The sequence below is a fragment of the Lagenorhynchus albirostris genome, chromosome 13 (genome assembly GCF_949774975.1).
Source record: "Lagenorhynchus albirostris chromosome 13, mLagAlb1.1, whole genome shotgun sequence".
NCBI lineage: Eukaryota > Metazoa > Chordata > Mammalia > Artiodactyla > Delphinidae > Lagenorhynchus > Lagenorhynchus albirostris.
The window spans coordinates 23,253,433-23,269,463 of record NC_083107.1 but is presented as its reverse complement, the minus strand read 5'-3'; the positions used below and the strand labels follow the sequence as shown (position 1 = coordinate 23,269,463).

Below are 16,031 nucleotides of genomic sequence, written 5' to 3'. Positions count from 1 at the left end.
TCTTTTGGTACAACATAAGTTTGAACACCCATGTTGAGAATTGGAAACAGAATTGCTTGACCAGGAAAAAAATTAAAATAAAACAAACCAAACATGAACAAATGACATTTTTAAAAGAAAAATGAAATGAAAGCAATTTTAATAATCTGTTACACACACCTAACAAGGAAAACTGTATTGTTTCCCCAACTTCCCACCCACACCTGGTTTGATGCTCCCCCCCACCCCCCACCCCCTGTGGTTCTCCAGCCCAGGAACCATGCAGTGTAGAAAAAGCAAAATATACAAACAAACCTATAGGTAGCTAAGGTAAAATCTATTTTTATAAGAACTTGACACTTCTACTATTTACATCCAGGAACATTTCTGTTTGTATGTTTTAAAGCAAAGAGAATTCTGTAGTTCTCCTGGTTATGCTGCAGGTGCATCCACTGCCCTCTTTAAGCAGTTTTTCGTTTGTTTGTTTCCTTTCGTCTATGTCATAAATGTCTTAGGAACGATGAGCGAGCTGGGTTGCGTGATTTGGACACCCATTCTCCTTTAAAATGAAGTCCCTCCTTCCTCGCGTCGAGTTCCCCAATGAGGAGTTAGTTGCCTTTCACGTTAGTTTGTTATTCTCTCAAGGTAAGTGGCTGGGGCTGCAGACCTGGCTATGGTGGTGATGAAGCTGTGGTCGGGCCCGAGCTCCAGGCTGGGAGTTTCGTCCTGCTCGAGAGACATTGCTTCGTAGCCCTTGTTGACATGGAGTGGCTGGTGAGCCTGGCAGTACCTGATCACTGGCTGGTCGTAGCTATAATATGGCAAGGGCTTCACGTGGTGTAGGATCTGGTTATGAGACAGAAAGATACTTATTATAAAAATGCCTTGGATGAGAAGATGACACTCATAGGATTGTATTTTGTTCTCTTTCATGGTGTTTTAAGTCATCAATTGCTGATCCAACTATTAATAAACATTAAACAAAATAACGCTTGTTAGTATGTAACTCGGTATTGTTTTGTCCATTATATATCATTTTATGTACAAAGCATATATATACCTTGTATATGAAATCATATATAAAGACTTTACAGTGTGTGTCCTATCATCTGTCCATCCATCATTTACCATCTATCAACATAGCAGAAAGTTAGAAACAACTTAAATTCCCATCAAAATTTAACATAATAAGGTTATGTTAAATAATTTTAACATATATTATGTACATGTACATTTGAATGCAGATAATACAAAGATTGGGGAATATCAACCTGTGTAATACGGTAAGACATGATATTAAGTTAAAAACTTAAGTTGTAAAGAATGTAGAGTAGGATCCATTTTGTGTGAATAAAACTGTGAACATATAGATAGATTTTTTTTTACTTTCAAAAATATGTTTATAAATCATTGAAATCTTTATTGTGGGCATATATAAATTTTATTTAACGTTTTTTTAAATTACAGTTTCTCACAGATTATTACTAACAATTCTATAATTTCTGAACAAAAGTACTCTAGAATCATGAAAGTGGGCACATCTTTGCATTCATAATAGTAATGCTGTTGATTTTAAGCTAATAAGCTAAAATGTGTCTAATGTTAGAATAATAAACCTGAATAATGGTCTATAGAAATCTCTTTAATAGGAAATGCTGAAAATGTTAAAATTATAGTAATTTTCATTCTCTGTACAGCTTTTTATTATACCACACATTTCTTATAAAGAAAAATGTCTCAAAACTAGAAAAAGGAAAATGATGATTGCTTAATTCTTGCTTTCACGCTACAGCATTTCTCATAACTCACTAGATCCAATATGACTCTTGATAACAGTCCACAAATGATAAAATTGCAAACCCTTCACTGTCCTGTAAGGTTAGAGGTAGGGGTGACGTAAACCATTGTCTCTTGGCTCCAGCCCCAGTTCTGTAGTTGGCTTTATGATTCTGGGCAGGGGCTTTGCATACCACATTTCTGTTTGACCTGCTGCTCCCTGTTAGACTTTGCCAGTGGGGTCCACTGGAGGGAGATGGCAGGACTAGAGAAGATAGAAGGACTGCTCCTATGGTGGGCTTCCTCTCTGCTTTTTCCTGCTCCAGATATTTACCCCAACAACACTTCTTCATTCTGGCTGCAGCAGTGCTTTTCCATAACAGCAGGTGATTCTGGTTTGTAATCTTTTCAACATTTGCATTTCCGACATTTGATCTCATCATGTCCCCCACAGAGACTCTAGCACCAGGGAAATATGAGGTTCATTTCCACAAAGCTCCTCCTCCAAGTGTTTGATTTTTAATGATGAAGATTTAACATCTTCCTTTAGTTCCTTAATTCTATAGGTGGTAAGAGTGGCAGTATTTCCTGAAGTTGCTGTCTATGTTATACTATGACACTGTCTTTTAGCCTTTGCATGAACTTAGCACAAATTCTGTATTTACTTAGCACTACTTTATAAAATTCTTTGTGAAAATCCCTGATAGGTTGTCTGTCTCCTGACTCGACTATATCTGGCTCTTTCTGTAGGTTAAACTGCAGAAATTGATAAGTTGTTAACTGTGGCTTAATTGTTCTGTAGGAAGTTAACTAGTCATATCTCACTTAGCAACCTTATTTTCAGAATTCATTCCTCCAATTACTATATAAATACCTCAAATGCTCTTTAAACTAGGTCTTGTGTTTTCATCCTGATATCCTCATTAATGTGTTGAATAAAATTATGACACAAATTCACTGTATGTTTGTATGAGAAACATGTTTTTAACACCTCTATACTTATTAAGATAAAAGTCACCTCCTCACATTTTTAAAGATATAGATCAAAGCAATGTTTTCTATGGCAGATCACAACTCATTAGTGAGTTATAAAATCAATTTAGTGAATCCAGATAAACATTTAAAAAATAGAATTAGAATAGAAACTATCAGAGTATGTCATATGAGTAAAGGTAAGTTGTTTCATAAAAGTTTTGTTTCACATTTGTGTGTACATATGAGTATGTGTCTACTGAATCATACTGTGATTTTTTTTAAAAATTGGGAATCACAATAAAAGATGCTTTTTAAAAATAATCAGAAAACATGTTCAGATTACAGATTATTATAGTATGATTAGCAATAGCCTGAATAAATTTCCATCCTGCTTTAAATTATTCTTTTTTTCCTAACTCATAATTCACTGTTTTTCTCAATGAATGAGAAAATTAAACTAATATATATTGCTTTGTTTCTATGATGGGGCACATTTACTTCTAATTAAAAGCAAACACTATTTTCAGCAAGTCTTTTAAGAAATATTGAGGAAGAGGTAACTTCTTTATATTTTGATATAACCTGAATATACAATTCCATTCTCAAAAAAATCTGAAAGAAATACATACTAGGTCAAAGTTGGGATTTATACAGATATTTTTTTAGACATTAGACATTAATTTCTCTGCTCATAGTGGAAGCAAGGAACAAATTATAAGACAACATGGCCAAATTACCAAATATAAACTTAGGTCTTCCCCAAATCAATAGAATTTTTTTTTCTTCTTCTTACTCATATAGGTCTGTTTGTCAGCAAGTTCTATTTTAGGAAACCTCATTGCATTTTGAAGTGTGTTGGATAGGTTGAGATATCTGTGATTGGTGTCATGGGTCACCAAAACTCTGAAAAAGAGTAGAAATCAAATCATATTATTCTGACATTTCAGCAGGAAGAATTTTATGAAGAAGACCTCCTTGGGCTTCCCTGATGGTGCAGTGGTTGAGGGCCCACCTGCCAATGCAGGGGTCGCAGATTCAGACCCTGATCCGGGATGATCCCACATGCCACAGAGCAGCTGGGCCCGTGAACCACGGCTGCTGAGCCTGTGCTCTGGAGCCCATGAGCCTCAGCTGCTGAGCCCGCGTGCTACAACTGCTGAAGCCTGCATGCCTGGAGCCCGTGCTCTGCAACAAGGGAGGCCACCGTGGTGAGAGGCCCACACACCGTGGTGAGGAGTGGCCTCTGCTCGTCGCAGCTGGAGGGGGCCCACGAGCAGCAACGAAGACCCAACACAGCCAAAAAAAAAATAAAATAAATAAACATTAAAAAATAAAAAAGAAGACCTCCTTATGAGTTACATAGTACACTCTTACTTTTGTTGTTGTTGTTGATAGGTGAAATAGTATTACTTGAAAATATAAAAAAACTTTCACCGAATCATTTCCAATGACAGCAACATTCATAGAACATTTTTTGCACACTTTCATTTAGAGGAATGACTCATTATCTCCAAATTAACCAAATACCAAAAGACATCAAAATAAACATTAAGCATGGATTGTGATTTTGTTCACCATCTTGTATCCTCATGGATAGTCTTTCTCTAGTCATTGCAGTGAGAAGACACTTGAATCTAAAAACATGTATGAGCAGAGAATGTGAGAATAAGACAGGGTCTTAAAGACCCTTCTGAAAACCAGGTTAATCTACGGATGAAAACCATTAGCTCATTTGTGAACATGGTTGAATTTCCAGTATAAAATAAAATCCCTAAAGTTGAACTATAATAGGAAAGAGCAATCCCATATCTAAGATACCGTGGTATTTGTCTTCAAACGTGTCAAGGGACTTCCATTAATTTCAGAGGCTTAGGTTTACATATTGCATCACTTCTGAACTCAGAAAATTCATTTTGCTGTTACAGTTGTACCAGTTTATTTTTATGTCAATGAACAAGGGCTTCTGCCATATTCTTTATTGTTTTTGAGACAAGCTTAAAACCTCTAGCAGGGTGAAAAATATTGTAAAGTTATCCTGCACAGAAGCCCGATAGCAAGACTTTAAAAGCCAAGTGAATTGGCAAGCTCTGAAAGAGTATCTGCGGTGTTTGCTCCTTTATATTTAAAGTCTATTCTGTAGGGCACTGTGTAATCACCTCACTTTGTGGTTTCTGAGGAACTGCGAGACTGAGGTTTTGTACTACATAATAATAATGTACAGTACATTAACCGCCCGGATCCCTGTGTGTATCGTTGTTTCCAGCAGTCAAAACAAAGTAAGCTTAAGTTCCTCTTAATGTGTATTTGGTATTTTTGTAAATGTGTTCATAGAGCTTTTCCAAATGGTCCCTGTGTTCCATCAGCTCTCTGATGGACTTCACTCTGTAGCACAGCACAACAACGTTGCTTAAATATGGCCTCATTCACATGCTTGACTGCTCATTGACTGCCTTGGAAGGTGCACTTTATTTACAGATACTGGGTGTGGTATGTGGAAGGAAGGGAACTCATTGGGGGAAATATACTAAAATTCTGTTTGTTTCTCTCGAGAATATGAATATTTCAACTCAATTGCATTTAAACTTTTATAGAGACATATAAACTTCTATAGAGACATATTTCATAACTAAATTTGAGGTAGGTTACAAAGGGGAGGAAACATCATTATCACTAATTATAAGTCTCTTTAATTATCCCAAGTTTCCTGTGAATCCACTGAAAGAGGGGACAATAATGATAACTCCTTTACCTCTATAAATTTCAGATAACTCTGAAAGTACTCCCTGGTTCTCAAGAAAGAAGAATATACTGAAAAGGCATATTCCTACACAAATTTTACTCAACTTTGATACTGTCTTTCCTGGAAACTGTGCCCTGTCTTTTGTTTCTATTCAGAGAGATGCAAGGACATGAAGGGTCACAGAGTAGCTCATTAACAGGGGCTTTCATTCCTACTTTGTGCATTCAGAAGCTTAACATCTTTAGTCTGTGTGACGGTTTTCTAAAAACATTATTTACCTTTTGCCTAGAATATGTTTTTCTTCAAATATACTGAAGGGAATATAAAAGGACACACTTGTCTCAATTACAGTGGCCCATAGTGTTAGATATTCAAAGAGGGAAGAGGATAAGGGGATATTTTTAAATCTTCAGAGAAAAAGCAAAATTATAGAGGGATATGTGGCATTTCAAAAGTCTGAAAATTGCTTCAAATCCCAGAGTTTTACATCCATAATAATTATATTTAAAGTGAGAAATGAATGTCTCTAGATAGTGAATGTGAGAGCAAAGTGGACTCTTGATATATGTGATCCTGAAAGGCTTTTGAAGTTCAGTTTTGTTTTGAACATAAAATTCCAATATCATTACCCTCTTTTTTCAAAGGTATTAGCATTAGTTATAAGTAGTTTAATAGCTTGATCATTCTAAAATTACTATGCACTATCATTAGTTTTATTTATTAACTTTTCATGAACATTGTTCACATTTCAGTATGAGTTCTTTCAATCGAAGTCATAAAAAGTTGATTTTCAATTTCCTAAATGACATTTGGTCTCTAATTTTTAGAATGAAAGTGTAGTGCCTAACTACTCAGACCATCTAAAAAGTACTATCCTACAAATCTGAATGAGGAATTAAATATAGTTGAGTTGCCTAATGAAGATGGACACTTGGTTTATTAGAAAAAAATTGAAAAATGAAGGGCAATAGCTAAATGAATATATAACTTAGTCTTTATTCTACTTACTATATTAATATTAGACAAGAATGGACAAGGAATAAGAAAATGTAAACAAGTTTAAGTACAGGTTTTTTGCAGGATTTTGATACAAGCCGATAGAACCTCAACTCATTTAAGTTAGTTAGGTAAAATGGAGACAATTGACGCATAGACACAAGAAATGATTTAACAGCAACACTGAGGGAAGTTCAAGGTTACCACTAGGTCTCAGGAGCAACTGAAACTAGGAACACAAATGTTGCCAGGGTCCTCTCAGTCAACCATGCCTTATAATCTCTGCAAGTTATCTTCATGTCCTATCAGTTTCTCCTACATGACTACGACAGCTCCAAAGCTGTACATGTTCCAGACATAGTAGATTCCATAAATGATCACAGTTCTTAGTAGCTCCTTTCATCCAGAAATTAGAGCCTATTTCTCTTTGCCTTTAATACTGGCTGTCCTTGTAACTTTCTTTGGGCAATAGAAAAGTGGCAGCAACACTGTTTGGGTTGCAAGGCATTTAGGATCCTGGCCAGGCTCGCCACCACCATGAGAACAAGCCCAGGTTAGACCACTGAAGGATGGAAGGCTTGTGGAGCAACTGGGGCATCTTAGACTAGCTAGCACCCCCTACAGCCCAGAGAAGCTCATCACAGGCACATAAGCCAAAGAGCAAAAATACCAGAGGAGGTTATGAGCATCTGACTGAGCTGTAAAATTAATAGTTCCTACAAACCTGATTCCATCCTTCATGTCTCAGTTGAGAGAATTAACAATTACCTTTTCATAAATTTTACTTTCTTGGGTTTTGAATATCTAAAGACATTCATAATATAAAAGAAAAGAGACACGATAAGTAATGATCCAAAATAGTTTTATCAAATGACATTTTTAATCCCATTCTACAATGAAACATTCTTATTCATTTTTTTAAATACAAGCTTGCTTCTTCATTAGAAAACACTTTTTATCTAAGCATTTAGTTTCTTCTAATTAAAAAGTAAAATTTTAATATCACATGACATTAAAAAAATAGAGATGTTTGTGTGTTTTTCTATCATCATATCAAAGACTCTTAGAAATTCCTGCAAGATAGGAGAATGGATCAAAAGAAAACTTTACTAGCATATAATTCAGTGCAACAGGAGGAAAGCTAGTTTGGGCTGGGGAAAGGTCCTTTGCAAACCTATGAGACACTCACCAGCTTTGAGTGTCCAGGACGGTAAGGAAGGAAGAAAACTCAGGATTTTGAACAATTCCTTGGCCAGGAGTAAAACCAGGGAGAGATGCAAGAAGAGAATAAGCCGTCACTCCCAGATTCACACTGTGGGATGCGAAGTCAAGCAAGGGTGTGCCTGAACCAGAAAATTCACCTTCTATTTTAGAAAATGGCGAGTTTTTCAAGTGACAAAAGTGAAACAAAACTCTGCCTGCTGTTTTATTTCTTGTTGTTCAGCTGCCTTCACCAATAGCTTCTCTCTCTCTCTGTGACCTACAAACTTCAACTAATTCACTAATTAATCAAAATCTATACACACACACAAAGACCTTCCTCCCTAAGCAGTAACTATAACAGTGAAGAATCTCCAGAAACAAGAAAGATTGAAGAACTCAAGAGAAGATGATAAATCAAGGGATTAAAGGGCAAGATTTGCTAAAAATGAATAAAAATAAAAATAATTTTAAAGGCATTCTTATTGAACTTCATCATCTAGACACTGATTAGGTACGTAGTAGGTATTCACATATTGATTGAATGAAAGAACAATAAAAATCTTATCTTTCCCCTACTTTGTTTTAAAGATTAAAATAAGTCATAAATGTGAAAAATGTAAAATAATCTATTAATATTTGTTAACTACACTCAAATGTATGATCTTTGTTTTAGAAAAACTTTAAAGGAAAAAAAATGATAATGTTGCAAATTAATAACTGCCCCACTTCCATTTTGTTTACAGGCTAAAGTGTGTACAGCAGCTCTGGCACATAAACTGCACAATGCTAGACACACTGCATGTTGACTTTTTATATTGACTGGACTCTTTGGACCATTTCAAACTTAAGTTCTGACAAAATTTACATGATAGCATTTGTTTATCTTGTTCTGGTCTTATTTAAAGGTGGGAATGTGTACTATTTGTGCACTCATGGTTGTCCAAATTTTAACTTGTAAGTCAGTGCTGGGAAAACAGAACAGAACAGAACAGCTCTCCTACCAGGATGCCATGTTTGTGAGGTGTCCAGAGAGTTGATTAAGTTAATGAATGAGTACTAGCCATTCTTTGAAGTTCACTGTGACTCCATTAACAGGGAAAATTATTACATTAGCAGCACTCTCAGCATTCAGTGAGATTTTGGACTAATGAGCTGGGTTAATTAGCTAATATTAACATCTAAAGTCTTTCCTCCTGTAGCTCTGGCCCCTGAATTTGAAAAAGTAAGATCTCCCCAATAGTGCAATGAAAATGAACATACTATTTAAGTGACATCTATATAAATTTGCTTCCAAAACACTTACGTAAAAAATAGAGACAATAAAATATCAAAACCCACATTTTCCCCCTAAAAAATATATGGAAGTTTCAACGATATACAATGATGTGCAAAAGATGTCTTTTCTATAACAGAACTTGAGTCTGAATCTACTTCCCAAAATTTGAAAACAAAACTATACAAAAGAAAACAAATAAAAAGAAAAACAAAACTTATCAGCTCATGAAACACATTCAATTTAAGATTTACTTTGTAATCCTCTCTCAGAAATTTGGAAAAGGAAATAAATAAAAGGCAGCAGAATGCCAATACTAGGAAGGTGCAAGCAACAGGCATTAGAGCCATTTTCCTTCCAAGTTCACTTCCAGTTTCTCCACACTGTTCAGAGTAGCTTATTTCTAGTTTCCATATGAAATTTTGTAGTATGTATTTTGTATAGTTTTTTTGTTAAATCATTAATAGTGTCTGTAACTTGCTTTATACAAGAGTGTATCTCATCCAAACATGACCTGTTCTGTCTTTGAAGATATACTCACTTTGTGATCCTCCCAAATAACCAATACAAATAGTGCAGTGAGTATTCAGTAAAAGCTAGAATATGTTTAAAAATGTAAAGATAAAATGAAATGAAATTCACAAATAAGGAAGGTGATTGAATTTCTTGCAGTCATGTATCTTTTCAGACTAGAATTGCATATCACAGGGTAAAAGGTTAGAACCAAATGACAAAAGCAGAAGGAAGAAAACCCCAGAAGAACATACACATACTTGATAGAATGAGATGAGCAACCTGAGATGAGTAAGAGAGTTTAAATAGAACTTCTTGGGGGACTGGCTGATCCTCATGAAAAAGAAGCATGGTGATGTATGTTTACTTACAAAAATCGGAGAAGCCCATTTAGAAAACACAAAGTTTTTATTCTGGTTGAATTTTAGACTAGCACAGCAGAGTGATGCACAAGTCATACTGGTCTCATATTTTTTAATAAAATGTGTTAAGACCGAGATTAATGCCTGGATCTCTGCCATGGAGTACTTTTGAGGAATAATTACATAAAAAGTAAATTTGCCATTATAGTTCATTTATTTATGTATTCATTCATTTACATGAAAATTACTTGTCACAGAGGTTGGCAAACATTTTCTGCGAAAGGCCAGTAGTAAGTAAGGCTTGTAACCCATATAGTCTCTGCCATAAATAGTCAACTCTGCCATGATAGCATGAAAGTACATAGGCTTTGACAAAATGTAAATGAGTGATCATGGCTCTATTTCAATAAAATTGATTTATGAACATTGAAATGTGAATTTGATATAGTTTTCAGGTGTCACAAAACATTTCTACTCTTCTGGTTTTTTTTCAACCATTAAAAAAGTAAAAACTATTCAGGTAGTGATCAATTTACTGTATACTACACATTGTAGTAAGTATCTGCAAGGTATCTGAAGAAGAATAAAATAAGGGTATTTTACTCAAGGAGCTTATTCAGAACCGATAGAATGAGGCAAACCCAATTCCACTTCCCTGTGTTTTATATTGAATAACCCAAATCAAGAAAGCAGAGGGAGAAAAGTGTCCCAGCCAGCGGGCATTGCAGGTTTCCTTGTGAAGATCCAGGTCTTCCACTTAACAGCAAAGCTCTCAGCTGATCCAGGCAAAGAGCTGGACTCACACAACCTTGGTACTTAGAAGTCAGACTTAAACCTCCAGGTGGGAGTTCTGAAGTCACCATTCAAGTCATTTAGAGCAAACATGCTCGGGAAGAATAAACGCCCAATAATCCTTTAGTGAAGACCTTAAGCAACACTCTTAAGCCAGTGAACATGCCCCTAGGTGTATGATGGTTTATAATGCAAAGCCCAAAAGAATTTTGGTGATTTTGTAAAAGGGGTTAGGTTCACAGGTCATCTAATTATAAACAGGTTTTTGTTTTGTTTTGCTTTGTGAGAAAGTTAAAAAGCCTTTTTCATTTCTCAATCTCACCAAGGCTTTGTCCATATCTGGGTCTTTGTACTCACCATACCCTTTGCCTGGGATATTCTTCTTCCAACTCTTTGCAGTGAAATTATGCTAATCTCTTGAGGCACAGTTTAAACGTCATGTTTCTAGAGGGACCTTCTCCAATCACTTTGTCTACAATGCCATCCCATCCCTATTCACATACGTAAGCAATACCTTGTTTCAATTCCCTGTTGTTGTTTTTTTCCCGTCACAGCATTTATCAAAATGTTAAATATCCATGATTATATTTTGTTTCTGTACTGTACTGTTTTCCCCCAATGCTGTCAGAGAGTTTTTCTGATTGGTTTGCTACTTTCTGGCTAGAATATTCCAATAAATATATGGTAAAAGAATGTATGAATTTATGAGAAGTATTAGAGAATTGGGTTTTATTTGGAAGAGGTTTGTCTCAGAAACGGTGAACTCCTCCCTTTCCTTTCTCTTTTTCCACTGTCTCTCATCCATTCTCAGCTTTGAATATAAAAGAGATGTAGGATAACACACAAACATTTCTCTCTACAAAAATTTGCATGCCTGACATTGTGCTGAGACCTAAAGGTATGAGAATGACTACAGGTATCCATGACCTTAAGGAATCTATAGCCTAATATGGAAGACAAATGTGAGCAGATTTACAATGTAACATCACTTGTGGTAAAATGCAATACTGGAGGTGTATGAACAATGACAAGGAAGGAAAGAAGAAAGAATAAGATGCTTATCAAGTGGTTCCTGATTCAAAGAACAAATGTTTATGAAGTCACCAAGAGAAAGCCTGGTACCACATGTAGCTTCAATATATAACATGTTGCCATGGCACATGGCTTCCTAAGTGCCATTGAGAACCTACTTCCCAAGTGGTGTATAACAAAAAGCTACTCTTAAAAATTTTAGCAATCTACCCAACTTACTCACAACTTGCCCTTGTACAGAATGGATTCCACACCCTCAGTCTCTTCAGATATTGTCCGCACCTCTCAGGCCAACACTGAAAATGAAGTGTTGAAAATGAAGCATCCCAAAGTTATGTTAAGCAGTGAGACTTACCATACCTCTGGAATATGGAGACAGCAGGGCATTGCTACAAGCTGCTTTCTCAGCTGTTGCTGAGAAACAAAACAAAACCCTTAATGGAAGCCAAAAAGTACTGCACTTAAAGCAGTAGTTCTCAGGCCTGGCTGCAACTTAGACATCTGTGATGATTTTTAAATACTTATGTCTCGGGCTTCCCTGGTGGTGCAGTGGTTGAGAGTCCGCCTGCCGATGCAGGGGACACGGGTTCGTGCACCCGATCTGGGAAGATCCCACATGCCGCGGAGCAGCTGGGCCCCTGAGTCATGGCTGCTGAGCCTGCGCGTCCGGAGCCTGTGCCCCGCAACGGGAGAGGCCACAACAGTGAGAGGCCCACGTATCGCCCAAAAAACCCCAAACAACAAAAACAAAAAATACTTATGTCTTATCCCTACCCCAGGTCAACTAAATCTGAATTTCTAGGGTATGGCCTATTAAAAAACAAACAAACAAAACAACAACAAAAAACAACAAAACACCTCAGGTGATTCAAATGTGCAACTACGGTTGACAACACTGCTTCTTTTTAAATTTAGAAGGCTTTCCTTTAAAGAAGTAGGCCCAACAGGGAGTACACAGTATGATTTAACTAATTTCCCACACCTGCCTGGCTCAAAATAAAGCTGATTACTTCCCAATCAGAAGTTGACATACATGTGCACATAGGTGTACCTTCTTTTTTCTACCTTTCCAATTAAGTTTTTCTTAAGTTCAATTCATTACTGCTAATTATGTTGTCTCACCAATTTCAGCTTCTTCATTTGGTCCTATTCATATTCTTGTTGGTGATTATTCTGTCATCCTTTTAGTTATCATCAATTTGGCTATGTATATATTCTACTCTTTTGTCTAAAGTTAGGTGTAATTCAGTTAGGTAGGTTTAACAGCTATCATTATACACATGTTTTTTAAATAGCTGCTTGGAGGGTGAATTTACCTTGCCTTGATGGCAAAGTGCCCATAAATGTTCAGTCAGCTGGAGAACTCCTTTGGCTAAACATTTTCACAATCTATTTATTTTCTTTTTTTAAAGTAATTTAATTTGCTGGGTTGGTAGTAATAGCCCATTCCACTTTGCACTATGGGGAAGAAAGGATAATTTTATCTACTTAAAAGATAATAAAGACTCCCACTGTTTAAAAATATCCACACCTTCCAATTGTTTCCATCAAGTGATAAATTTAAAAGAAAAGAAAAAGAATTAAAACTCAAAAGTGTTAGCAAGTAAGCAATAATGACTAAGAAAAATCTTTGGGGAGCATCATTAAATTTATCTTTGCTTTAAAGAAACCTGATACTCAATTACATAGGGGGCTGTAAAAGGGGGTCTTCTGCTGCTGAAATTAGTAAAAGTTGACTTATAATTGATGAAATTCACTACCTGTGGTAGTAAATCAGAGGAGGAAATGATCTGCAGGTATGAGACTACAGACATCAGCTTGAAGAAGCTGTTCTTCCACCCTCCACCCACCACTCCCATTGCCAGCTGCCACCCACCCCAAAGATCACAGGACTATTTACTTGCCTCTTACTATCATGTTCCACCATGGGCTACCAGGTCAACATGCTTATATTTTCCCAGCACTACAGAGTATTAACTTGTATAGACTACCTTCATAGGTCCCTATTTTATTTATTTTTAAATTTAATTTTTTAAATTGAAGTATAGTTGATTTACAATGTTGTGCCAATCTCTGCTGTACAGCAAAGTGACTCAGTTATACACATACATTCTCCTTTTTATATTCTTTTCCATTATGTTTTATCACAGGATTTGAATATAGTTCCCTGTGCTATACAGTAAGACCATGTTGTTTATCCATCCTATATACAGTAGTTTACATCTGCTAATCCTACACTCCCAGTCCTTCCCTCCCCCATTCCCCTCCCCCTTGCCAACCACAAATCTGTTCTCTACATCTGTGAGTGTGTTTCTGTTTTGTAGCTAGGTTCATTTGTGCCATATTTTAGATTCCACATATAAGTGATATAATATGGTATGTCTTTCACTTTCTGACTTACTTCACTTAGTATGATAATCACTAGTTGCATCCATGTTGCTGCAAATGGCATTATTTTGTTCTTTTTTGGCTGAGTAGTATTCCATTGTATATATGTACCACATCTTCTTTATCCATTCACCTGTTGATGGACACTTAGGTTGTTTCCATGACTTGGCTATTGTGAAAAGTGCTGCTCTGAACATAGGGGTGCATGTATCTTTTTGAATTATAGTTTTGTCCAGGTATATGCCCAGGAGTGGGATTGCTGGATCATATGATAATTCTATTTTTAGTTTTCTGAGGAACTTCCACAGCATTTTCCATAGTGGCTGCACCAACATACATTCCCACCAACAGTGTGGGAGGGTTCCCTTTTCTCCACATCTTCTCCAGCATTTGTTATTTTTAGACTTTTTAATGATGGCCATTCTGACCATGGGAGGTGGTAGCTCACTGTAGTTTTCATTTGCATTTCTCTAATAATTAGTGATGTTGAGCATATTTTCATGTGCCTACTGGGCATCTGTATGTCTTCTTTGGAGAATTGTCTATTAAGGTCTTCTGCCCATTTTTTGATTGGATTGTTTTTTTATTGTTGAGTTGTATGAGCTGTTTGTATACTTTGGAAATTAAGTTCTTGTCTGTCCCATTATTTGCAAATATTTTCTCCCATTCCATATGTTGTCTTTGTTTTTTCTTTTCAATTTTTTTTAAATATTTATTTTATTTTATTTATTTTTGGCTGTGCTGGGTCTTCGTTGCTGTGGGCAGGCTTTCTCTAGTTGCGGTGAGTAGGGATTACGCTTCGTTGCAGTGCACCAACTTCTCATTGTGGTAGTTTTTCTTGTTACGGAGCACAGGCTCTAGGCACGTGGGCTTCAGTAGTTGTGGCTCACAGGCTCTAGAGCACAGGCTCAGTAATTGTGGAGCACGGGCTTAGTTGCTCCATGGCAAGTGGGATCTTCCTGGACGAGGGCTGGAACCTGTGTCCCCTGCATTGGCAGGCGGATTTTTAACCACTCTGCCACCAGGGAAACCCTGTTTTTTTATGGCTGCCTTGCTGTGCAAAAACTTGTAAGTTTGATTAGGACCCATTTGTTTATTTTTGTTTTTATTTCTGTTGCCCTGGGAGACTGCATAGGTCCCTATTTTAGAATGAAGCTAAATTGAGTAGCTGAATTGACACAATCCAGAGGAGTTTGGTGAATCCATCATACTGTGGTTCATTTTTTTTTTTTTTGCCAACACCCAAAATCTAACCTTTTCTGAGTGTCTAAACCCACTCTACACCATGACTATAATAGTATTTTCCCCAACCCAAATTTATTTTCTATATTTCCAAAAAAATTCCACCCTGGCTTCTTGAATTCTGATTCGATCATTAACTACCCTTTATCCCAAATCACTTCAATGAATTGCATGTAGCTTCCTCAGCTGTTTATTATAATTCCCATACCTTTTATTTCTATCTCAGCAGCAGATCACTTCTAATCTACTGTTGTGTTCTAGTTTTATCTGTTTCTCCTAGATCCTGACTTCTGGGTGCTTGAAACTAGTCAAGGTATTTAGCCTAGATTCCTAATTTCCCACTGCTTTTAATAGTTTGATTTGAAAGCTCTTATTTCTGAGCTATATCTTAATACAGATAAATCATGACACTGAGCAAGGAAGATGACACTTAGTGAATATGACTAAGAATGCTCAATAGAATGACTAATTTTTTAAGTGCCAACTTAATTGTGGTTTACTGTTATCACTAATAATACTTATTTATAATAGTGTTATAAATAAGCTTATATATAACATATTAATATAAGTTATAAATTATTATTTCATCATGAATTTAGACCCTCAGAGAAGCTCTAGATGCCTGGAGTGGAGTCTAGCATTGGGAATTTGGGAGAAAAAGAAATCACAATATTGGAAATATTTAATTATTATCATTATTTTTAACATATTTATTGGAGTATAACTGCTTTACAATGGTGTGTTAGTTTCTGCTTTATAA

At 36.2% G+C, this 16,031-nt stretch overlaps 1 protein-coding gene across 1 annotated transcript in view; it reads right to left on the bottom strand.

The window, feature by feature from the left end:
• Positions 1-603: 603 nt before the first annotated feature.
• Positions 604-16,031, bottom strand: part of LRRTM4 (leucine rich repeat transmembrane neuronal 4) — an 848,333-nt gene continuing 832,905 nt past the window's right edge. Inside the window, exon 3 of the mRNA XM_060169581.1 lies at positions 604-825. Coding sequence (XP_060025564.1) covers positions 604-825 — 222 coding nt within the window. The remainder of the gene's footprint in view (positions 826-16,031) is intronic.